The sequence below is a fragment of the Dasypus novemcinctus genome, chromosome 29 (assembly GCF_030445035.2).
Source record: "Dasypus novemcinctus isolate mDasNov1 chromosome 29, mDasNov1.1.hap2, whole genome shotgun sequence".
NCBI classification, from domain to species: domain Eukaryota; kingdom Metazoa; phylum Chordata; class Mammalia; order Cingulata; family Dasypodidae; genus Dasypus; species Dasypus novemcinctus.
In genome coordinates, this window is record NC_080701.1 from 25,828,373 (window position 1) to 25,852,228 (window position 23,856).

General features: G+C 52.9%; 1 protein-coding gene across 11 annotated transcripts in view; it reads right to left on the bottom strand.

Annotated features, from left to right (window-relative positions):
- The window catches only part of ANK1 (ankyrin 1), a 236,103-nt gene that overhangs the window by 2,133 nt on the left and 210,114 nt on the right, over nt 1-23,856 (bottom strand). For 3 of the 11 annotated variants that reach the window (XM_058289994.2, XM_058289997.2, XM_071212673.1), the window contains 5 exons: nt 16,117-16,675; nt 9,976-10,210; nt 5,318-5,401; nt 4,265-4,330; nt 3,851-3,986 (listed from right to left, as the gene is read on the bottom strand). In XM_058289994.2, coding sequence (XP_058145977.1) covers nt 3,888-3,986; nt 4,265-4,330; nt 5,318-5,401; nt 9,976-10,210; nt 16,117-16,675 — 1,043 coding nt within the window. In that variant the 3' untranslated portion in view covers nt 3,851-3,887. Of the gene's footprint in view, nt 1-3,850; nt 3,987-4,189; nt 4,331-5,317; nt 5,402-9,975; nt 10,211-16,116; nt 16,676-23,856 lie in introns of all 11 variants that reach the window. The other 8 variants (XM_071212672.1, XM_071212671.1, XM_058289995.2 and 5 more) reach the window with 4 other exon arrangements.

Genomic DNA, 23,856 nt, shown 5'->3' on the forward strand with positions numbered 1-23,856 from the left:
CACCTCCAGTAAGAGCCGATTATGAACTCTTGAGCTCATGAAAGACAGGCTAAGAGCTCCCATCCACCTTTCTGCCCAGACACTGGGCAGAGGAGCCTTCGAGATCATTCTGGCATTATCCCTCCTTTCATCCCTAGGTAAACTGAGGTTCAGAGAGGCACTGTGGCAGGCCCACGCCGGAGCATCTGGCAGGACTAGAACACAGGTCTCCTGGCTCCAAGTCCAGTTCGTTGGCTTCTGTCCCACGGCTCTTCTACTCCCGCCCTCTCCTCCCCACCCCTGCATAAAGATCTTACCCTTTAAAAAGCTGAGAAAGTTTCACCTCCTCCCACTCTACTGGCCTTGCTAGTCAGTTTCTTTTCCTCGGTTTATCTCGCTGTGCTCTGTCACCTGCTCCCCCTCCTGACCCCCTCCCCCAAGCCTCGTGGCTCTTTCCTCTCTCATTCCTGACTCTAATACACTGGTTGGGTAATTGAAACCAAATACGCCACCACTCACCAAATCAACACACCTTGTCTCCCTACCGCCTCCTCACTGGGATTACCGAGAAATTATTTAACTGGTTAAAATATTCTGTTGTCAGAGCTACTGCCAGTCTTGCAACCGCAGTACCTGAACAGAAAGTGTCTCCTAAAAAGAAGAAAGAAGGCGGCAGACTTTTCACCCTGCAGCTTTCCAGAGAGCTTCAGAAGGCAGATGCCCGCCAAGAATTAGTCCCCTGCCCAGGCTCCTGGTAACGCCGGGGGCTGCTGGCTGCCCTGCTGTCCCTTCAGCAGCACTGAGACTCGAAAACTCTTACTTGGACTTGACTACTTGGGGGCAAAGCAGAACCCACCACCTGCTACTGTCTGCCCCAAACGCGCGCGCCTTGACTGAAGAGCAACCATCCAGGCTCCTAAAACAAAAGCACCACCAGAAGCCATTCCGTCTTCACCCCAACCGGCATGGGGGTGTACCGCCCTTTGCGGGGGCGACCCACACCTTCAGACAGATGCTAACCATCGTTCACCTCAGTTCCTTTTCGAGATACACGCTCTATCACGGTGCCACATGGCTTCCGGGAGGTTTGGGAAGGAGAACCTCAGTCGCCACAGCCCAATCCTCAGCGTGCATAAAAGCCACGTCAGGAGCTTCATACAGAACCCTGAGTTCTAGAATCGTAATTTGGTAGATCTGAGGCAGGTAGCTGAAATCTGCATTTCGACCAGATTTTGGATGATTCTGATGGGGGGGGGTTTGCCAAGGACACTCTGCGCACCAGGGGACCGGGACTTAATTTCCCAAGCCCTTTCTCAAGGTGATCACCCATCACCGTTACCATCCTATAAGGGAAGAAGCGTCCGCATTATTAGTCTTTTGTGAACAAGGAACCTGAAGTTTAGAGAGGCCAATGGACTTGCCCCAGGACACACAACAACAAAGACCAGCAACTGATGGGGCACCCGGAGATCCATATTCTTACTGAGTCTTCACCACAGCTCTCACCGTTACTAGCACTATTTTTAAACTTTTAAAGTTGACGTATAATCCACACTCAAAAGCGACTGTGATTATCAACGTGCAGGAGCCTGAGGCCCAGGGCCCTTCCATGACCTGAGGTAGCACAGCTTGGAAAGAGAAGGAGCCCGGGTTTCACTGGACGCTGCAGCCCCAGCCTTCACTCTCTCACACCAATACCTGCTTGGGTGCGGGTGGTCCCAGCATGCTAAGGACCACAGGGCCCGGGGGTCCTTCAGGAAAACTGTCTTCTGCAGTTCTTGCTCTTGTTGGGGGGGCAGGGCAGGCTGTGCCACCCCTAGACCTTAGGGCCTTAGGGGGAGCCCTCCCCCCATGCTCGCTCCCCCCCCACACTCCCTGCTGCCTTTGGTTGGCAGAGCCCCCCACTCCCCCTAGCTCTGTCCAGGAGCCAGGCTGCTCGGTGGTCCTGACACCCCCGCACCTGGGGTGAGAGGGGGTGCAGCCACTTTGCAGATGCTCTACAGCAAACCGCAAAATTCTAAGGAATAAGCAAAATTCTAAGTTCTGCCACCCCCCAGCCCCCCATGTCTCTCACTTCCTGTATTTTTCCAGGCATCCCCCTATTTTTAAAAAAATCTCTACTATAGACACCTATTAAAAAACATTCAAACTATCCATAGGGTGCAATGAAAGGTGTCTGATATATTCAAAGAGTTGTGTTTGATCACTTCAATCACTATAAAAGTTGTTCACTATTTCCATAGGAAGAATAATAACGATAGGAAAAAAGAGAAAGAACCCGACGAGGAATTTACTCCCTTCTCAAACTGTTTTCTCTGCTCACCATAGGTGTTCTTCTATCTCATCTCCCACAAATATTAATTTACTTATCAAGCTGTTTTACTGAGATACGTTCAGGAATAACTCTGAAACTGAAAGCCACTGCTGCTGTTCCCACCGGAAAACCGAGGCCGAAGGGCGCGATTTTCCTTTTCCCGTGGGCTTTTTCAAATCCGTGACACCTTGGGAGTACTTCTGGCAGCCAACCCCCCCCCCCGGCGACCAGCAGCCCCGTGGCAGTGCCAGGGTTAACGCCGTGACCTCCTTAAGCTGCTGAGGAGTCAGGTCTAATTTTAGCCCATCACTGGCTCCCACAGGCCTCTTTTTTTCCCCCTCCCTAGTGCTGAGATAAGGCTGGAAGCGCCGAGTCAGCACTTTGGGTGGCTCAGGAGGTGGCGGGGCCCTGCTTCCTGCCGAGGGCACCGAGCTGGAGCCCCGGGTCCCCCCCTAGCCTGGCCCTGGGGGGCGGCCGCAGCGCACGCGTCCTCGCCGCTGGCTGACTCCCACCCCGACGCATCCTGTACTGAGCTGCCCCGAGTGGGGCACAAGGCAGGGCCTCGGGGCAGCTCAGTACAGGATCCCCCAGGGAGGGTGGCGATCCGAGCTGGCCGCCGAGGTCCCCGGCACCGCCGCGGGGTCTTCGCCGCCCGCCCTCCCGGCGCGACACGGCACCCCCGCCTCGGCCACGCACACGCCATGCACCGCCTGGCCCCGCGCCGCCCCCCCCCCCCCCGCTGCGAGGACGCCCCTGACTCGGAGGGGGAGCATGTGTTGGAGGAACCCCCCAAGGGCACGTGAAACCTGGAGCTCATCAGGCCTTTTTTAGGGTTCAAGAGACACCTGGGCAACGCGTGACCCTTCTGTCATCACTGGCACGCGTCCTGGGGTCCTGGGCTGCAATACGACAGGCTAGACAGCCAGGTACCCCCACCTGCGCCCCCTCCTCTCAACCTCGAGATCCCCATGGCTTGGTTTCCAAACTGCTATTACCACTTTCCATTTACAGAATGCTTTTCACACATCAGATTTTTTTTCCACCCTCAAATCTGTATTTTTCACAAGCACTCCCTGAGAGGCTCATCCAGTAGGTACTGACTCTGATTTCTTTTTTTTTTTTTTAGGTACTGGGGCCGGGATTGAACCCTGGACCTTTAGGTAGGAAGCCAGCGCTCAACCACTGAGCCACATCGGCAGCCCTGGGTTGGCTTTTTCATTTGATTTTGGTTTTTAGGAGGCACCAGGAATTGAACCTGGGACCTCCCACGTGGGAAGCAGGTGCTCAACCGCTTGAGCCACATCCGCCCCCTTGACTCTGATTTCGTGGAGAGGAAATTGAGATTTAGAGACACCCTTGAGTGGTCTGTGACACCAGAAACCAGCCTTGAGGCCACAGCATGCAGGGCGGGAGAGGAGGGTGGTGCTGGGAGTCAGAGGAGAGGGGCCAGGGCAGAAGGGAGCTCCCCGGGAGAAGAGGATGGAGGCGAGCGCACGTGCAGGTATCCCCAAAGCCGCCGCCAGGCCACGCGGAGACGATGCGGAAAGAGAGCGTTACCTCCCGAGAGGCTACTCGAGGGACAGAGGCGGAGGGGTCACTGCTTGCCCCTTTTCAGGCTGGCCCGCTTCACTATCTGAGCCCCCTTCCTGCCCTCTATCAGGTCCGGCTGCAGGCTGCTCCCTCTCAGCTCCACCTGAGGACAGCGGCAGAGGGGAAGAAAGCAGGGCAGATCACAGAGAGGCAGGCAAGAGGACGCCACGCTGCGCGCCGGGAGGGAAGGGCGGCTCGAGGCGGAGCCCGAGAGCAGGGAGGGGAGAGGACATGGGGCAGCCGGAAACCAGGTGGAGCTGGAGCCCAGGTGAGGCGGCAGGTCGAGGTGAGGCGCCAGCCCAGTACCTTGGCGTGGCTCATAAAGTAATCAATATCGGCTTCCAGCTCACTCGGCTCCTCCGGGGGCCCCTCGACAATCACCTCCCCGTGCTCCTGGGTGTCTTCGGCACCGGACGAGTCTATCTGCCGAACGACTTTGCGGATGGTCTGGAAAAGAGGGGCGAGGGGGCAAATGACGGGTCACGCAACTGCTCCAGGAGAACGCGTCCTGGAAGGAGCTCCCAGGGCCAGGCAGCCTTTGCCCTGAGCGGCCGAGAACAGGACTCGTCTCCACCCTGCCCTGCTGCATGGAAAAGCTCTCACTGGACAGCCCCAGAGCGGCTGGAATCGGTGGAGAGGCCTCAGCACGTTTCATTGAACGGTCAAAATTTAAACACGCAGCTTCTCTCTTTAGCCAAAGCACGTATTTCATTCTGCCTCGTGCTGTGGCTGCACTCTGATGGTGTTTGTTTTCCCCACGGGACTATAAACTTCTGAAGGCAGGAAGCATTTCCTTTCCATCCATCCGCTCGGGCCTTATTCATTCATTTATTCAAACAACCGTTTGCTCTGCAGCGGCCGTGCGCTAGGAGTGGGGGTGGAAACCTACACGAGACAGGGTCCCTTCCTGCAAGAAGCCCCCGTGCAGCAGGAAATAGAGACACGGGTGGGGTCCCGCTGCCGTGCAGCGTGAGAGTGAGCATGGTGGAAGGACAACGGAGGGCTGCCCTCTGCTCTTTCTCCATTTTGCTCCCAGCCCAGTGCCTGGCACTTGACGGGCAAAATCACGGCTGCTGACTGTTCAGTGGTCTGCTGCCAACTCAGTGAACTTCCACATCATTTTTACTTGGGGAGGCCCACGGCAGGTCGGGGCTGACCACACAGTCCTAGGTTTGGGCTGTTCCAGGGGGTTCCCCTCGAGCAGAGGAGCAGGGACAACTGGGGCTGCATCGGGCCAGGAGGCTATGAGCAATGCCAGGGCCCGAGAAGAAAAGCTCCCGGCACCTGGGCCGTCCCCACCGAGCAGCAGAGGTGGCTGGCCCCGCTCGCCCCTGGGTTAGGGCACGAGCCAGAAGCCGTGTGGCCCCCACCCCGCCCCCTCCAGCTGCCCGCCCACGAGCCTCTCCCAGCCCAGGGAGACGATCTGCCACCCACCTTCTTGGTGACAATGTTGCCCTGTTCATCCGTGAATTGTTCCTCGGTCACCTGCTCGCCTGGAATATTCTGAAGCTCATTCCCCTGGGGGGAGAGAACAGGAGAAAACTTGAGATGGTGAAGGGGGAAGAGTTTGGGAGTGAGAGAGGAGGGTGAGAAAATAAAGCAGCAGCAGCAAAAGGCAGAGCCCAAGAAATCTCCACCATCAGGAGAAACTCCAACTCAGCAAGGAGCAGCTGCCAGGGTGTCAGGGGCCCCCCAGCCCCCACGCGGCCTGAAGGCAGACGGAGCCCAAAATAGGGCCTGTTAGCCCAGCGTTACAGAGGAGGCCCCGAGGGAGGAGACACCCGATTCACGTTTCCACAGCACTTTACAGTTGAGAAGGCCCCTCCACATACGCCGTTGCCCTGACACTGGCGGGTGACAGCACCCACGAGACCAGGCCTCCTGGCTCCCCGGAGCTGCTCTTTGCCGCCATCACAGGCCACCGGGGCCCCGGGTGGGCGCCCCCCGCTGCACAATCCCGTCCTCCTTTCTGCCCTTCCGGCAACGAGGCCCCGGGCTCGGCCCCACTCGTGCCCCCCGCCGCACGGCCCTCTCCCCTCCGGCGGCCCCCAGCCCCGTCGCTCGCCGGCCGCCTGGCCGCCCTTCACCTTCAGGAAGACCCGGCGCCGGACCACCCTGGTGGAGATGGTCTCCTCGTCGTCGCTCAGCCCCTCGCTCTCCCCCAGCTCCTTGTCCAGCTCCTGGTGGATGCGCTTCAGCACGAAGCACAGGGAGCCCCTGACAATGTGCATCACGTTCTGACAGCTGACCAGGAAAAAGCCCAGGAGCACCAGTGTGACCAGCAGCTGGGTGAGGAAAGTCCACATCCTGTCCCGAGGGTCGCGGGGACCAGCAGAGCCGGGGGCCCGGCCGCCGCGGGCGACCGGCTTCTCATGCCCACCCGGGGCTCCGGCCTCCCCCGGCCCCCCCGGCCATCCTCGCTCTTCCTCTCTCGGCCTCTCGCGCGCTCTCTCTCTCCGGCCGGGAGACCTAATGGCCCCGGCGAGGAGGACAGTCCGGGCGCTGCACGCACGCCGGTGACGTCAGCCTTCTAGAATGTCAGCTCCCCAAACCAGCAGCTGGAGCTGTCCAAGTGGGCTAGAAGGAAGCCGGCAGGTGCGGCTGTCAGCGCGCGTCAGAGTCGCCGCGCCGGGGACGGCCCCGCCGCTCGGAGGGGGTCTCGCCCTCTGGCCTTGCCTGCCTGCCCTTGGAGGGAACCAGGGGACAGCCTGGGAGCCAGGCAGGCGGATTCCTGAATTCCAGGGAAAGTTCTCATTCAGGGACACAAGGTAAAAACAAAGTCCACGGCACGTGGCCACCTGCGTGTTTCTTTGGAGCTGCTATGGCAGTGACGAGAATGACGGTCACCCCAATGTCCAGGGACGGGACCAGATAACAGCCTGGAGAAGGACAGGCTTATTGCAAAAATAGCCCCGAGAGTGATTTACTCAGGCACCGCAGGGATCCGGCGCAGGTGGAGGAAGGTGCAGGTGAGTCGCCCAAGCAAAGCTTCCCATCACCCTGCAACCCTTCCTACACCTGGCACAGAAACCCCGAACGTACGCATGGAACTGGCACGCATATTTAAGGGCTGTCCTTAAAGGCTCTTGCAGTGCGTGGCCGCCAGCGCCCGCCAGCGCCCACCAGCGCCCACCAGCGGGAGCTGCGCCTCTTAGACCTGCCTGGACAGGGCTCATTCCCAAGCCCAGTGGCGGCAGCAGCTGAGACCGAAAGGAACTTCATTTCCTGGACCAGGCTGTCCCCCTCTCGGAGCGGCAGCCGGGGAGGGCAGAAAGAACAAAGACCTGGGGCAAGAGCAAGCCGACCCTGCTCTTTGCGTACTGTGAGTTCTTGGGAAAGCTGAGTATCTGTCGTGCCTCAGTTTCCACGTCGGTGACGCAAGGCTTACAGCGCTCTCCCTCTCCACTTCTCCCGGTTGCCAAGAGGATCACACGGTGCGTTTCCAAGTACAGCTACTAGCAGTAGTAGAAGGTGACACGTACTCTAGTGCGTACCCCTTCTTGGCACTGCTCTGCGTTGCTTTTCACGTATTAACTCAACTAAACGTTACAACGCTCCCACCCTGTAGGTTCTATAACGTTTCCCGTTTTACACAAAGGAGGCACCGAGAGGTTAATAACTTGCCTAAATGAAAGAGCAAGGAAGCGAGAGAGTCTGATTTCAAACTCCTACCTCTATACAATCCTGCCCCGGGTCAACGAGGAAGGCCCTGGAAAAACACAGGAGCCCAGAACTATGCAGAGAGCATGTAGCTGGAGAGCTCGGGTTCAGGCCCAGCCCAAACGGAAGCCACTTCCGATGCATCCCTGCCTCAGAGAACCCAGCTGTCACTGTCACTCCCCTGGCCCTGAATCGCAGGCGTTTCTTTCGGTCACTGTCCTCAGTGATTCAAAGGAAAGAGGAGTAAAGGGGTGCTATGCAAACCACCACCGGACGCGGCCTCATTGTCCCCTGAATCCTGGCCACGCCACCCGAGCCCGTCCCTGCCCGGGCGGCCTTCTCCAGGTCAGGGCAGGGCACCGGCCCTGCACACTCGCTGAAGTGCAAGATGTCCGACCGCGAACCCTCTGGCCCTGCCCTCGGTTCCCCGTGTGACCGTGGAGAAAGCTTTTGGCTCCCTGGGCCTCAGTTTCCTCATCCATAAACAAGGGAGCTGAAGCGTCTGATCTAGAAGGTGTCTCTCCGCGATCCTACGATCCTACGGGCTGTCCTGCTCTCCTGCCACTTCTGCCCTCACTGCGGGCGGCTGCAGACGGGCAGTGGGAAAGCGCTTCCCTGCTTCTCTCTCTCTTTCTCCCCAGGGGTTCAGGAAAATAGAGGCAGTTAAGGGCACCAGTGCTCCAGGAAGCACTGGGCTGCCTGTTACTGGGAGCAGGGGGGTAGGCACCAAGGAAAACCTGATGGAAAGGGTGGGCTGGGGTTCAGAATGCACACGGCTGCCTGAACTGCCCGCGCGCGCACACCTGGCGAGGAGGCATTCTAAAGAAAACCCTGTTGAATTCCCGGCAGCCTTCACAGCCAGCAGCCCAGGTCCTTTCTAGAGTAACCTAGTCCTGGGATCGTCCAAGGGGCTCTGCTTGGGCTCAGGTTCAGGTAGAAGCGAGGGGAGAGGAGAAAAGAAAGCAAAGGCGGGGAAGGAGCGCAGAGGCGAGCACTGAGACGCACTGGACTAGCCCATCCCAGAGTGGCCGGGACGACTGTGACCCTGGTGCTGAGCAGAAAGGGTAACTGCGACACACTGCACATCACTGCTATAAGTGTACACGAAAAACACGTGCACCAAACAGCCCCGCACACTTTATAAAGAACACGCTAATCAGAAATATACACATTAAGGTGACGTCGGGGTTTCCTTCAAAATAATATCGGGAGGAGAGGGGGGTATGGATGCAAGAAGAGCGGCCAGGAGTGCACCCTGGGGGGCGTACACCACAAGTTAATGTACTGTTCTGCCTGTTTTTGTATTTATTTGCAATTTTCCATTGTAAAAAGTAAAAAAGAAATAAACACACACACTCTCCTTTACCACATTAAAACGGATACCTACGGGGATGGGAGAGGGCAAGGAATGGGAGTAAAAGAGAGTCAGTAATGGGGTGATGACAGCACAGCTCTGTGATGAAGCTGAGAGCCAGCGAGGGTACACTTTGGGCGGCTGTACAAGGGAGGGGACCAGATAACACAGTGAACCCCACGGCGATGATGGACTGTGATTAATGGTACAAATATAAGAATGTTCTCTCATGCACTGTAGCAGATATACATAATACATGGTGTTAGCATTAGGGTGGTTTATGGGAAAAAGATACCACCTGCAAGCTCTGGCTAGAGTTAGAAGTAATATTTTGATGTCCTTTCATCATTTGCAACAAATGTTCCACAACAATGCAAGGTGGTGGTGGGGTGATGTATGGGAATCCTGTATGTTATCCATGATTGTTTTGTAAACTCACAACTTCTCTGATAATAAAAAGACTCAGTAAAATAAGGCAAAGTGAAAGAGAGGGCAGAGAAGGGACACTGAGCAAAGTGGAGGCCTGGGAAACGGGAAGAGACAAGAAAGGCTCTCTCCATCTGAGCGCTCCCTGTTCCAGATGGGGACCCCACCCAGGGCCACCCACAGATGCACAGAGTTCCAGAGCCAGAAGAAGGTGGGCCCAGATCTGATCGCACCCGCGTTTGAACCGGGAGGAAACAGAGAGGAGAGTGGCTTGTCCACGCTTGCCTGGCTCCATGGGTTATCATCAAACCCAGCCCTAAAGCCCTTCCCAAAACACGATGGAAAAAGAAAGACAAAACCCACGGGCGCTGGAGTCAGCTGGACCTCACGCAAGGGCTGCTTGGGCAAGGCAGGCACCCGTTCTGAACCCAAGCGCATCAGGGCCCCTTCCTTCCCTTAGCAGAGCTCGAGGAGGCAGGAGACCTGGAACCTTTGCTGCTGGAGGAAGAGAGGTCACCACCCCACTTTTTTAAAGAAAGGAGAAGCAAGCAAGCAAGGCTGGCATGGGGCTCCGTTGGATGGCTGCCCAGAGCCTCAGGCCCCTTCCGAGGCCGGGGCGGGCAAGAGCAGGCAGCTCCCGGCGGGCTCTCACCTGTACCACCTGGGAGAGGGTGTGCTCAGCCTCCTGCGCCCAGGCTCGGTGGCCCTGACGTCGCCGCTCCCAGTCGGCCTGCAGGCTCTCGGCTGCGGACTCCAGCACCTGCTCAGGCTCCTGAGCCCCGCTGGGCTCCGGCCCTCTGGCCGCGCTGACCTCCTCTTGCCAAGAACCCTGTGCGGTCTCTTGGAGGTATGAGACGATGGAGCCTTCCCGGTCCCAGTCCTGCAGCCTGGGGTGCCAGGAGAGGCCACGGCGGTGGCCGGGGAGAGAGAAAGGACACCTGGTCACTCTCCAGCTGCTGTTCCCCTCCCTGTGCCCAAGCCTTGGCTCATCCCGGCCGCGGACCCCGGATGCCCCCTCCACGGGACAGGAGGGTGTGAGCAGGTGGCACCGCGGACTGCTCTGGTGCAGAGTCACGAGTGCTCTGTCCATGGAGGCCAGCGCCCCTGTCCCCTGCCCTTCGGGTGGCCGGCTCGCCCTCTGGGCTCTGAGGCTCTGCTCATGCGGATGGCCCCGTCGGTGGCGACCCCACCCATCCCCACCCTTCCTGCCCTCCCGGTCATTCCCACTCTCTCCTCCAAGCGTCCACCTCCGACCTCGCATCCCTGTCTCCACCCCTCCTTTAGATGCCGCTGGTGCTTTCGCTTCCTTGGCCTCTTCTCCAGAGAACACGTCCTCCACCCTGCCCGCCGCTCACGCCACGGCAGAGCCTCCGTCTTCCAGTCTTTCTCCAGTAACCATGACTCTTCCACAATCCCCGTTTCCAGCGGCCGCTCTCCAGACACCGCCTCCCCTGGATTTTCAGTTCCCTGCCTCTGGAACCCCGACTCCAACAACCTTGGGGTTTTTTTGTTTTTTGTTTTTTTAAAGATTTATTTATTTATTTATTTCTCTCCCCTTCCCCCGTCCACTCCGGTTGTCTCTTCTCTGTGTCTATTTGCTGCGTCTTCTTTGTCCACTTCTGTTGTCAGTGGCACAGGAATCTGTGTTTCTTTTCGTTGCGTCATCTTGTTGGGTCAGCTCTCCGTGTGTGCAGCGCCATTCCTGGGCAGGCTGCACTTTCTTTCGCGCTGGGTGGCTCTCCTTATGGGGTGCACTCCTTGCGCGTGGGGAACACCCCTGCGTGGCAGGGCATTCCTTGCGTGCATCAGCACTGCACATGGGCCAGCTCCACACGGGTCAAGGAGGCTCGGGGTTTGAACCACAGACCTCCCATGTGGTAGACGGACGCCTTAACCACTGGGCCAAGTCCGCTGCCCCGACTCCAACAACGTTGTGAGCCCACCAGGACCTCCAGGGCCTCCAGTCCAGTGGCTCAGGCCCAAGTGCAGGTGGATCGCAGCTTTACCCCCTTGCTCACACCTCCACGTAGCCCTCGCTTGGCCAGTCCCAACTCTCTGCCCGCTCCAGGCCAGCATGCATGCCTCTGCCCGTGGCTGAAGAAGTGCAAACCACCCTGACTGCTCTCCCTTAAGAGTTTTTTTTTTTTAAGATTAATTTTTTTATTTATTTCTCTCCCCTTCCCTGACCTCCCTCCCAGTTGTCTCCTCTGTGTGCCCATTCACTGTGTGTTCTTCTGTGTCCGCTTGGATTCTTGTCAGTGGCACCGGGAATCCGTGTCTCTTTTTCTTCCATCATCTTGTTTTGTCAGCTCTCCATGTGTGCGGCGCCACTCCTGGGCAGGGTGCGCTTTTTTCACTCAGGGCAGCTCTCCTTGTGGGGCGCACTCCTTGCACATGGGGCTCCCCTACTTGGGGGACACCCCTGCATGGCATGGCACTTCTTGCGCACATCAGCACTGCACGTGGGCCAGCTGCACACGGGTCAAGGAGGCCCGGGGTTTGAACTGTGGACCTCCCATGTGGTAGGTGGACGCCCTATCTGTTGAGCCAAATCTGCTTCCCTTTCCCTTAAGAGTTAACACCCTACCTTCAAGGACAGTTTTTGGTGCTGTGCAGTCATCAAACTGTACAACTATTGTGTACTTTCTCCTCTCTTCCTAAACCTTCAAACTCTCCTTCTCTCCCAAATCTTCACTCTCAGCAGAGGACCTTCCTTTCAGTTCACCAAGAAAATTCCAGCCGTCAGGAGAGAACTCCTACATCCCAACATCACAGCCACCACCAGACTGCAGCTGGCAGTAGGGGTGATGTTCCGTGGAGTGGATGTGGCCTCCCCTCTCTCCTGCACTGCTGGCATTTCTTCATCTACAGGATCATCATGAGCAGCTATTTTCATATTTAAAACACCCAGAATACCTCTTGAACTTATTTTCCTTTTTGATTACCGCCGCTTTTCTCTGCTCCCTTTTCCAGAAAAACTACCCCATATGGGCCCATATTTGCTGCTTGCTCTCTCCAATTTCTCTTCCCCTACTCTCTTTATTTTTTTAATTTATTCGCCCCACCTTGTTGTTTGCGCTCACTGTGTCCATTCGCTGTGTGCTCTGTGTCTGCTCATTCTCTTGAGGCGGCACCGGGAACTGAACCTGGGACCTCCCATGTGGGAGAGAGTCGCTCAATCGCTTGAGGCACCTCGGCTCCCTGGTCTGTTGTGTCTGTCATTGTCTTTCCTCCTTGTGCCTTTTTGTTGTGTCACCTTGTTGTGTCAGCTTGCTGCACCTGCCCATCACATCAGCTTGCTGTCTTGCTCGTCTCCTCCAGGAGGCACCAGGAACTGTACCTGGGGCCTCCCCTGTGGTAGGCGGGAGCTCAATCACTCGAGCCACCTCCACTTCCCTCCCCTACTCTCTCTTGAAATCCTCTGGATCAAGTGTTTGTTCCACTTGTCCTCTAACGTGGCTCCTATTGAGGTCACCAAAGACCTCCTCTTCCCTGAATCAGAGAACTGGAAACAAATGAAAAGTCAGCTCTCCACTCAGTCTAATACAGCTGATGACTCTCTCCTTCTCGAAACACTTCCATGACCTCCAGGACACCATTTGCCTGGTTTTCCTGCTCTCTCTCTGGCCATTCCTTCTCAGCGGCCTTGCTTGGTAACTCTCAGTTTTCCTAACTTCCAAACACTGGAGCATCCCAGGATTCAGTGTTCAAACCTCATCCCCTTCTAAATCATTTCCTAAGTGAGCTCATTCAGTCTTTGGCTTTGAACCCCACCAGTAGGCTCACCATGACCACATGTACGTTTTCAGCCTGGATCTCTTCCTGGAACGGCAGATGTGTACATCCAACTCCCTCCTCGACATGTCTAACTTGGATTTTTTAATAAGCGTCTCAAGTACAGCATGATCAAATCCACACTGGTGATCTTCCCAAACCCACTGTCTTCTCTGTTGCAATTAAAGGCATCTCTATCCTTTCAGTTGCCATCCTGGACTCTTTCTTTCACACTCTACATGCCATTTTTTTTTTCTTTAAGATTTTTAAAAATGTATTTCTCTCCCCTGCCTCCCCCCCCCCCCCCCCCCCCCGCTGTCTGCTCTGTGTCCATTTGCTGTGTGTTCTTCTGTGTCAGCTTGCATTCTCATCAGCAGCACCGGGAATCTGTGTCTCTTTCTGCTCCATCATCTTGCTGCATCAGCTCTCCATGTGTGCGGCGCCACTCCTGGGCAGGCTGAGCTTTTTTCACGTGGGTGGCTCTCCTTGCAGGGTACACTCCTTGTGTGTGGGGCTCCTCTATGCGGGGGACACCCCTGCATGGCAGGGCACTCCTTGCGTGCACCAGCACTGTGCATGGGCCAGCTCCACACGGGTCAAGGAGGCCCAAGGTTTGAACCCTGGACCTCCCATGTGGTAAGCAGATGCCCTATCCGTTAAGCCAAATCCACTTCCCTCTATATCTCACTTTGTCAGCAAATCCTTCAGACTCAGCTTTCAAAACAGATCCTGAATCCCACCACTTCTCACCACCATCACTGCTACCAAATTGGCCCAAATCACTGTCAGCTGGTGCTCCCAACTCCTCTCCCTGCTTCCACCCCTGGCCATGCCAGGCTATTCTCAAGGCCCTGGCCAGTGATCAACCTATAGCAGATCACGCCACTCCTCTGCTCAAAACTCTCCAATGGCTTCCCATGCCACCTGGTCAAGGACAAAGCCCTTTCTAAGCCAGTGTGGCCTGACATGTCCGGCCCCTTACCTCCTGACCTCCTCTCCTCGTGACCTCCTCGCTGTTCCTTGAATGTGCCAGGCATGCTCTGCTGTCCCTTCTGCTGGAATGTTCTTTCCTCAGAGAGTCACACAGCTCACTCCTTAATTCCTTTAATTCTTTACTCAAATATCACTTTCTCCATGAGTCTTCCTCTGGCCACCCTATCTATAATTTTTTTTTTTAAAGATTTATTTTTTATTTCACTCTCCTCTCCCCCAGTTGTCTGTTCTCTATATCCATTCGCTGTGTGTTCTTCTGTGTCCACTTCTATTCTTGTCAGCGGCACCTGGAATCTGTGTCTTTTTTTTGTTGTTGTGTCATCTTGTTGCGTCAGCTCTCCATGTGTGTGGCGCCACTCCTGGGCAGGCTGCACTTTTTTTTGCCCTGGGCGGCTCTTCTTATGGGGTGCACTTCTTGCACGTGGGGCTCCCCTACACAGGGGACACCGCTGCATGGCAAGGAACTCCTTGCATGCATCAGTACTGTGCATGGGTCAGCTCCACACGGGTCAGGAGGCCCTGGGTTTGAACCCTGGACCTCCCATGTGGTAGACGGACGCCCTATATATCGGGCCAAATCCGCTTCCCAGCTATCTATAATTTCAATCACCCCCTTCCCTCTGCTTTGTTCAATGCCGTACCCCCAGCACCTGGGAAAAGTGCCTGGTGCATCTCTGTGGCGTGAATGACCGAGGTCACAGAGCCAGGAAGTACGAGACCTCGGCCCGGCGCCCAGGCTCCCGCCTCCCCATGTTGTGGCCGAGCTAGTGAGCCCTGGTGCAGGGGCCAGCAGCAGGCGTTCAGTCAGTGCTTGTCGCGCGAGTGGATGAGTGACAGCCCCGGCTCCCGCGGATGGTCTCTCTCACAGGAATGCAGCGCTTCCCCCTGAGCCCTCACAGACTCAGCGCGTCCATTTCTCTCTACGACTCAAAGGGTCGGTCTGGGAAGCTGAAGGAATTCTTGGCTGGCTCATCTTCTGGATGACTTTCTTTCCTCTCTCTCTTTGGTATCCGGGCCCTGGGGACTGGCCTGGGCTTCAGAGGGGGAGCTCTCTGAGGAGGAGTGGGAAAAGAGAACAGCCTTCCCACAGCCGGGCCGGGCCAGGCCTGGGCTCCGTGGGGGGCCACAGCCTTCTTCGAGTGGAGGGAAAATTTAGGACGGGAAGCCTTAGGAGGGAGAGGACCCTGTCCCTCACTTTCCAGAGCAGCCTGGAGAGGCCAAAGTGCAACCCACCTCACGTCTGTCTTCTCTCCAGACTGTGAGGGTCCCCCCTCCACGTGCCCTCCTCTACACTCCATCCACAGAGCTGGGGCCGAGCTGGGCGTCCACCGCCAGGATGGCAAGACGACACGCTGGGTGGACCAGACCCTCAGCCCAAGAACCCTCAGGGTCCCCAGAGGCACAGAAGGCCCTGCTGTCGGAACTGCCGACCCGGCCTCCCTCTTACGGGTGCCGTTCCTTCTCCTCTTGAGAGCTGGCTGGCAGCGTTGCCCACAGAAGAAACATTGCTTAGCAGGTGAAAGCCATGCCCTGCCCCAGACAAGCCCCCCCGCCCCTCTCTTTTCAAGGGATCTAAGTAGAAAGGGCACCACGGTCGGCTCCATCACACACGGGCCTGCAAATAACTTCTCTGGTGCAGTCAGGTTTATAAATCGGACCTTCAACCAGGAACACATAAGAGCAACAGGTGTCCAGAGTACCGGGTCCTGGTGGCATCTCAGAGACAAGGTTTCGCCAAGCTTTCCTGGCCCCATCCTAATTATCCTCCTCCCTGGGCCTGTGCTGGCCACACCTGCGGTGCTGGGAGCTCTGGGAAGGGACTGGTCCCTGCAGGTCACAGCTCCAGACTTATATATTCCAGAGGCCTGGGCAGCCTCAGAGGCAAGCCGGCACCACCCTGCACGTATTTGCTCAAGGGCTTCTTGGAACCACATGGCCTGGGTTGGCAGCAGTGACCGAGAGTCCCCCGAGTACCCGCCGCCAGGCGCCACCCTACCCGGAAGCCCCGGACGGCCACAGCCCTTACCTGTCCTGGCTGTGCTCTGTCACCCGACTCACGGCGGGGGAGTCTGTGACTTGGGCTGGCAGCCTCTGCTGGCCTGAAACAAGAGACACTTCATACTCGGAGTCCTGCCCTGCACCTGGCGAGGCCTCCTGCCTCTGAGAGCCTGGCAGCGTCTCTTCTGACCTCTGACCTTCCTCCTGGTCAAGCAAATCGATAAGGCCATTGGTGGCATCGGAATCCACCGTGTCGTCCTCCGCCAGGTCCAGGGAGCCCAGCTCGGGGCCCTGCGGCTCCTCGGCGAACGCCCCCTCCAACTTCCACTCGTGGCCCGTGGCGTCCGAGTCCTCGGCCTTGCTGCACTCCAGAGAGGAGTCCTCAGCAGTGACCAGGGAGGGCGCGAGGCCCGCGGACCACACCTGCACGTCAGACAGCTCCAGCAGGGCGTCCTGCTCCGTGGGCGCCAGCGGGATGGCGTCTAGCACAGCCACCTCGTTCCAGTACTGGTCCGCGCGCAGCGGAGAGGGGAGCGCGTAGTGCAGGGAGGCGGGGGACAGCAGCTCGTCCTGCAGCGAGGAGTAACCTGCAGGGGCAGACAGAGGGCAACATGCTCCAGAAGCGATTTCTGTCGCGCTCGCGGGCAAGCTCAGGGGTGCGCGCACGGCACAGCCATAGGCGCATGCGCATTCGGGGGGAGGGGGGCTTCCCAAGCTCAAGTTCGGACCCTCAGGCCTTGTGGCTGCTGCCTAGGTGGGGGGGTGCCTGGGCAAGAGAAACAAGGCTCTGAGGCAGGGTGGGGGCAGCCAGCCAGTCGGGGAGGGGGTTCCTTTGCTGGAGCGCAAAGGGAAGGGATTGGAATTCTTTCCCCAAAACTAGATAAAGGAGCATTTCTCTGTCCAAGGACATTTGCGCCAATCAGGAGGGCACCTTACAGGGAGGGCAAGCCCCACCCAAAACCAGGCTCAGCAACCGAGACATCCTCAGGCCTCGGCGTGCTGGCCAAGAGGGCAACGGCCGCTGGCTTGGGATGACCTTTTCCTTCAGCTGCATGGGGAAGGGTTCAAAACAGGGGTCAAGGGCAGAGGGGCCCCGTGAGCTCGCAGGCACACGTGCCGCTTCCTGCAGTGAGCTCCCCGAAGCGCCTCATCCGCAGCTGCGCCACCCCTCCCGGCTGCAGGTCGCCGAGCCGGCTGGCGCCGCCCCCGAAATGTTCGCGTCTGTTCCTTGCCCACTGGCTCGATCGGGAGTCCCTGCTCGTTTTCCGCATGGCTTTGCTTATGGGCTCCCTGGTGTTGGGGACCGACTGAGTCTGAGGCCTGGCGTGAAGGTGTCTGGGGAACACGGAGTCAGGTGGGCAGTGTTCGCCCCAGATCTCTTCTAGCCAGGAAAGGGGTGTCCCTGCTACAGGGGAAAAGGGCCTCCCCTTCCAAGCCGGGGGAGAAGGCACTAGAAGGCACGGTTCTCCAGTCAGCTTGGGTTGTCTGGGGAACCAGGGAGTCAGGGTGGGCCTGCAAAAATAGCTGCTGAAGATGGAGCAGAGCCAAAGGGACATCTGGGCATGGTGGGGCCGCCCACTGCCTCCAGAGAGACCCCAGCACCCAGTGTCCAAACTCTCCATCTCCTTCCACACCCTCCCAGCCCCCTGTGTCCAATCATCTTTCCATCTACTTCCCCGGCCAACAAGCCTTTATCTTAGCCAAGTGGTCTCCTTTCTGTTGCCAAACTCGCCTTCTTTGTTCCCAAATTCCGGCCTCGGCTCATGCTCTCCCGTCTCTTCTCTACTTTCAACACTCCTGTCTCCATGACCATCACTCACTCGTTCAATCAAAAAGTATTAACCGAGGTCCAGGGACACGCCACGCACCATGCCAAGGTGCTGAGAAGTGCATGTGCCCGCATGCAAGTAAAACAGATTCTCTTCACCCTGTTTTCTCATGTTTTTTTTTTTTTTCCAACGACCTCAGCTCACTTCCATGTACCCCCATCTCTGAACCTACCTTGGGACATGACACATCATTGTAAGTCTGGCTGCGGGGATGAGATCTACCTTTTTTCTCCCACTTGCCTAGAACAGGACTGGGAATCCGCTGGACTGAAAGCTTTCCAGATGTGGGAGGCGGACAGAAGCCAGAGCATACTACTCTCACCTGTACTGAGAGGAATGCAACTACTAACATGGACACGTGTGTCCAGTGTGCCGGGAACCACGCTACGGGCTTGAAACACGTTCTCTCAGTCTTCCCGGGACAGTTTTCTTCCTGACTAATGAGTCAATATTAGGCGGGAGGGGAAGGGCGATTAGGCGGTGGGGGTGGTTGGTGGGTGGAGCTGTGCGCTGAGTGGTGGAGACTAAGGAAATCCCCTTTTACCTCTGCAGGAACGAGGAAGAGGTGGTCATATGGGAGGAAAGGGCGGGCTGGGTCTTAGCATGACTTTAACTCCAAGTCACTGTGTGCAAAACTGAGCCTTCTAGAATTGGGGAGCTAGGGCCATGACCCGCAAACCCTCCATAGAAATCTCTCTAGGGACATGGGAGCTAAAGATGTGAGAGCCAAGGGATTATTTTCTTTCTTCTTATTCTTGCAAGCATCGTCATATTTCTTGCTCTCACTTAGTAAGCATTACTTTGTAAAACACGTATCGTTTTGCACTGTCACAACCATGCGACAAGAGGTGATATTCCTCTACACTGTGGGTTAGGAAACTCTAATTTCACCATTTGGCATTTAAGAAGTCTATTCACTAGCTGTTGCCATGTATCGCTTTTTAAAACAGCTTTAATGAGGGGCTGGCACACGATGCCTGTAGGTATTCGATCGATTCTGACCTAAGCATACACCCACGAGACCACCACCACCAGGAGGGCAGGGGCTCTCACCGCCTCCCCTCCCCCAGAAGCCTTCCTCCTGCTTCTCCGAAATCTCTCCCTCTTGCCCTGGGCCCCGCCCCGTTTCCAGGCAACCCCCAAGCTGCTTTCCGTCACTGTACATTAGTTTGCAATTCCTACAATTTAAAAATAAAGTAATGGATAATAAGGTCAATGTGATCACATGGTGCATACTTTTTTGCTCTGGCTTCTTGCACTTGGCCTCGTGATTCTGGGTTTCATCCAAGCTGTTGCAGGTCTCAATAGCCCATTCATTGTTTTGGTGCTGGGCGGAATTCCATCAGGTGGGTATTACCACATTTTATTCACCTCCCACTTTGGGGCTCTTACAAATAAAGCTGCTAGTCTTTACTCTTGGGTAATACCCACCAGTGGAAATGGCTGGGTCATATGGTAGGTATATGTTTTTTTAAGGAACAACCAAAGTGTCTTCCAAAGTGGTTGTACTATTTTATGTTCCCATCATTAGTGTATGAAAATTTTAGTTCCTCCATATCCTTGTCAACAATTGGTAGGGTCAGTCTTTAAAAAAAATTTTAGACCCTTATGACGTATTTTTTTTTTAGTAAATTTTTTTTTTTAATTTTAAATTTTTTAAATTTTTAAGTTCTTATTTCTCTGCCTCCCTCCCCCCCCCCCCCCAGTTTTCTGTTCTCTGTGTCTATTTGCTGCGTGTTCTTTGTCTGCTTCTGTTATCAGCGGCACGGGAATCTGTGTTTCTTTTTGTTGCATCATCTTGTTGTGTCAGCTCTCCGTGTGTGCAGCGCCATTCCTGGGCAGGCTGCACTTTCTTTTGTGCTGGGCGACTCTCCTTATGGGGCGCACTCCTTGCACATGGGGCTCCCCTGCGTGGGGACACCCCTGCGTGGCACAGCACTCCTTGCGCACATCAGCACTGCGCGTGGGCCAAATCCACACGGGTCAAGGAGGCCCGGGGTTTGAACCGCAGACCTCCCATGTGGTCGACCGACGCCCTAACCACTGGGCCAAGTCTGCTTCCCAATATTTATTTTATTTCTCCCCACCCCCTCATTGTTTGCACTTGCTGCGTCTGTTCCTCTTCTTTGTTTCTTTAGGAGGCACTGGAAACCAAACTCAGGACCTCCGATGTGGGAGGGAGGCGCCTAATCGCTGGAGCCACCTTTGTTCTCTACTTTGTTGTGTCTTTCATTATGTTCTTCCTCTTGTGTCTCTTGTTGCATCTGCTTGCTGCGCCTGCCCATCACATTAGCTCGCTGTCTTGCCCGTGTTCTCTAGGAGACATCAGGAAACCTCTGCTCCCTGCTTTTGTTGTGTCTCTCATCAAGTTTTTCTTCTTGTGCATCTTGCTGCATCATCTTGTTGACTGCCATGCCATTCACTGTCTTCTTTAGGAGGCACCGGGAACTGAACCAGGGACCTCCCATTTCATAGGCGGGAGCCCAATTGCTTGAGCTGCATCTGTTTCCCTCTTAATTTTAGCCATTCTAATAACTGTGTAGTGGTATCTCCTTATAGCTTTAAACTGCATTTCCCTAATGACTAATGATGTTAAGCATCTTTTCATGTGCTTATTTGGCATCTATATATCTTCTGGGTTAAATGTCTTTTCAAGCCTTTTGCCCATTTTAAACTTTGGATTGTTTGTTTTCTTATTACTGAGTTTTGAGCGTTCTTTATATATTCTAGATATAAGTCCTTTATTAGATGATTATTGCCAATATTTTCTCCCAGTCTGTGGCTTGTATTTTCACTTTCTTAACAAAATTTCTATTTTAAAGAATAGAATCTTAAAATTTTGATGAAGTCCAATTTATTATTTCATTCTTTCGTGGATTTGTTCTTGGTGTGGTATCTAAGAAATCTGTGCTAAGGCTTTCTTATGTTTTCTTCTAGAAGTTTTATAGTTTTACATTTAATTTATGATCCATTTTGAGTTAATTTTTGTGTATGATGTGAGGGATGAGTCCAAGTTCATTTTTGCACATGAATATTCAGTTGTTCCAGCACCATTTGTTGAAAAGACTGTCCTTTCTCCACTATATTGCCTTGGCACCATTCCTGAAAATCAGTTGTCCATATATATATATGGGTCTATTTTTGGACTCTCCATACTATTCCACTGATTTTTCTATCTTTATGCCACACAGTATATTTACTAATGTAGCTTTGTAATAAATCTTTTTTTTAATCCATGAAAAAGCCACAGCAATAGTTTGTTTCATTGGGACCACTCAAAGATTATTCTGCTTAACAAACCTGGACCATTCTTTTTACTTTCTCAGATTATTAAAGGTCTTTTTACAGTAAATAAAATGTATTTCTAAGGCTTTTCATAATTTAATGAATTGGGAAAAGATACAATACTGCAGTTAGTTAGGAAAGACTACCCATAAAATAGAGCAGGTGAATTCCACTCAAGGAATACACTAAAAGAACTGTATTTCCAGTCCATTTACACGTTAAAGCTACAAACATTCTCATTCAAGTGTACATTTAGAGATCCTTCTGGAAATGAATGAAAAGCTTTTGAATTCTTCAGTCTGTTGGTAAACTCTTGAGAACACTGAGAAATCTCCATATAACCAGTAAGTCTTAAACTGGGAACAAACTTAAGAGCCTCTTCCCAACTCCCATTGTTTTTTAGATATAACTAATAAATCTTGAAATCAGATAATGTGAGTCTTCCAACTCTGTTGTTCTTTTTCAAAGTTGTTTGGGTTATTCTAGGTACTTTCCATATGAGTTTTAGACTCATTTTGTTGATTTCTATAAAAGAGACTGCTGGGATTTTGACTGGGATTACATCAAATCTACAGATCATTCAAGGGAGAATTGACATCTTAACAATATGAAGTCTTCTGTCCCATTAACGAGGGTTTCTCTATCTCTGTTTAGGTCTTCTTTAATTTCTCTCAGTTTTCAATGTACAGGTCTCTTTTATCTTTTGTCAGACTTATCTCTAAGTATTTCAATTTTTTCGATGCTATTGTAAATAGTGTCATTTTAAAATTTGAATTTCTGATTGTTCATTGCTAGTTATACAGAAATTCAGTAGATGCTTATATATTTAAATTGTATCTTGCAGCCTCCTTAAACTCACTTGTTAGTCACTTTTTGTAGATTCTATGGGATCATGTCATCTGTGAATAAAAACAGTTTACTTTTTCCTTTTCCACCTGGTTGTCTTTTTTTTTTTTTAGGTACTGGAGCGGGGACTGAACCCAGGACCTCCTATCAGCCACATTGCCTCCCGAGTTATTTTGCTTGTTTGCTTGTTGTTTGTGCTTTTGTGTTAAGGAGGCACTGGGAACTGAACCCAGGACCTCCCACAAGGGAAGCAACACTCAACTTCTTGAGCCACATCTGCTCCCACCTTTTATTTCTTTTCATTGACTTGTTGTACTGGTTAGAGCCTCAAATGCAAAGTTGAATAGAAGCAATGAGAGTAGACATCCTTGTCTTATTACTGAACTTTGAAAAAGCATTCAGTCTTCCACCATTATGTGGGGTATTTAACTCTAGGTTTTTTGTAGGTACATTTATCAGGTTGAGTGAATTGCTTTCTGTTTCTGCTTTACTGAGAGATTTATCAAGTGGATGTTGGATTTTGACAAATAACTTTTTCTGCATCTCCTTTTCTTTTTTGTTAGTTAACATGGTGAATTGTATTGACTGCTTTTAGAATGTTAAACTCTTCTTGCATTTCTCGGACAAACCTTACTTGTCATGATGCATTATCCTTATTATATATTGTTGAGTATGATTTGATAAAATTTAGTTTAGATTTTTTGCATTTATGTTCTTGAGGGATACTGGTCTGCAGTTTTTGTTTTCTTTTCCCCTGATCCTACTTTTGCTTTCAATATCTGGGTAATACTGGCCTGACAGAATGGGTGGGGAAGTAAATCTCCTTTACAATTTTCTAAATGAGTTAGTTGATAAGTTAATTGACCAGTGAAGCCATCTGGATGCGAATTCTCTTTGTGGGAAGGTTTTTAGCTACAAATTCAATTTCTTTCATATATATAGAACTACTCAAGTTATCTATTTCTTTCTACGTGAGTTTTGGTAGTTTATGTCTTTCAAGGAATTTGTCAACTTCATCTATGTTTTCTAATGTATTGGCATAAAATTGTCACATTATTCTCTACTTAACTACCATACCTTTACTACCTGTAGAATCTGTAGTGATGTTACCTCTCTTATTCCTGATATTGGTGTTTTTATCTTCTCTGTTTTTTTCATGATCAGTCTAGCTGGAGGTATATCAATTGTATTGATCTTTTTTTTAAAAAAAACATTTTTTGGTTTCATCAGTTTTCTCCACTGTTTTTCTGTTTTGCAGTTTCATTAATTTCCACTCTCATCTTTATTATTTCCTTTCTTCCTTTCTTCTACTTACTTTAATTTGCTCTTCTTTATTTTTCTAATTTCTCAAGGTAGATGCTGAGGTCATTGATATGAAAACTTTCTTTTTCAATGTAGACATTTAGTGCCATAACTTCCTCCATACGTATTGCTTTAGTGACACTCCATATTTTGATATCTTGTGTTTTTATTATTATTCAGTTAAAATACTTTCTAGTTTTCCTTTTGGTTTTCTTTGATCAATGGGTTATTTAGAAGTATTTTTTCGGTTCCCAAATATTTGGGATTTTCCAGATAGTTTTCTGTTGCCTTCTAATGAAATGACATTGTAGTCAGAAACATACTGTGTATAACTTGAATTCTTTAAAATTTACTTATCATCTAGAATATTGTCTATCTTGGTATATGTTCTAGGTACAAGTGAAAAGAATGTGCATTCTGGTGTTATTGGGTGGAACGTTCTATAAATGTAAATTAGGTCAACTTGGATGAGAGAGCTATCCAAATCTATATCTTTACTTTTTTTT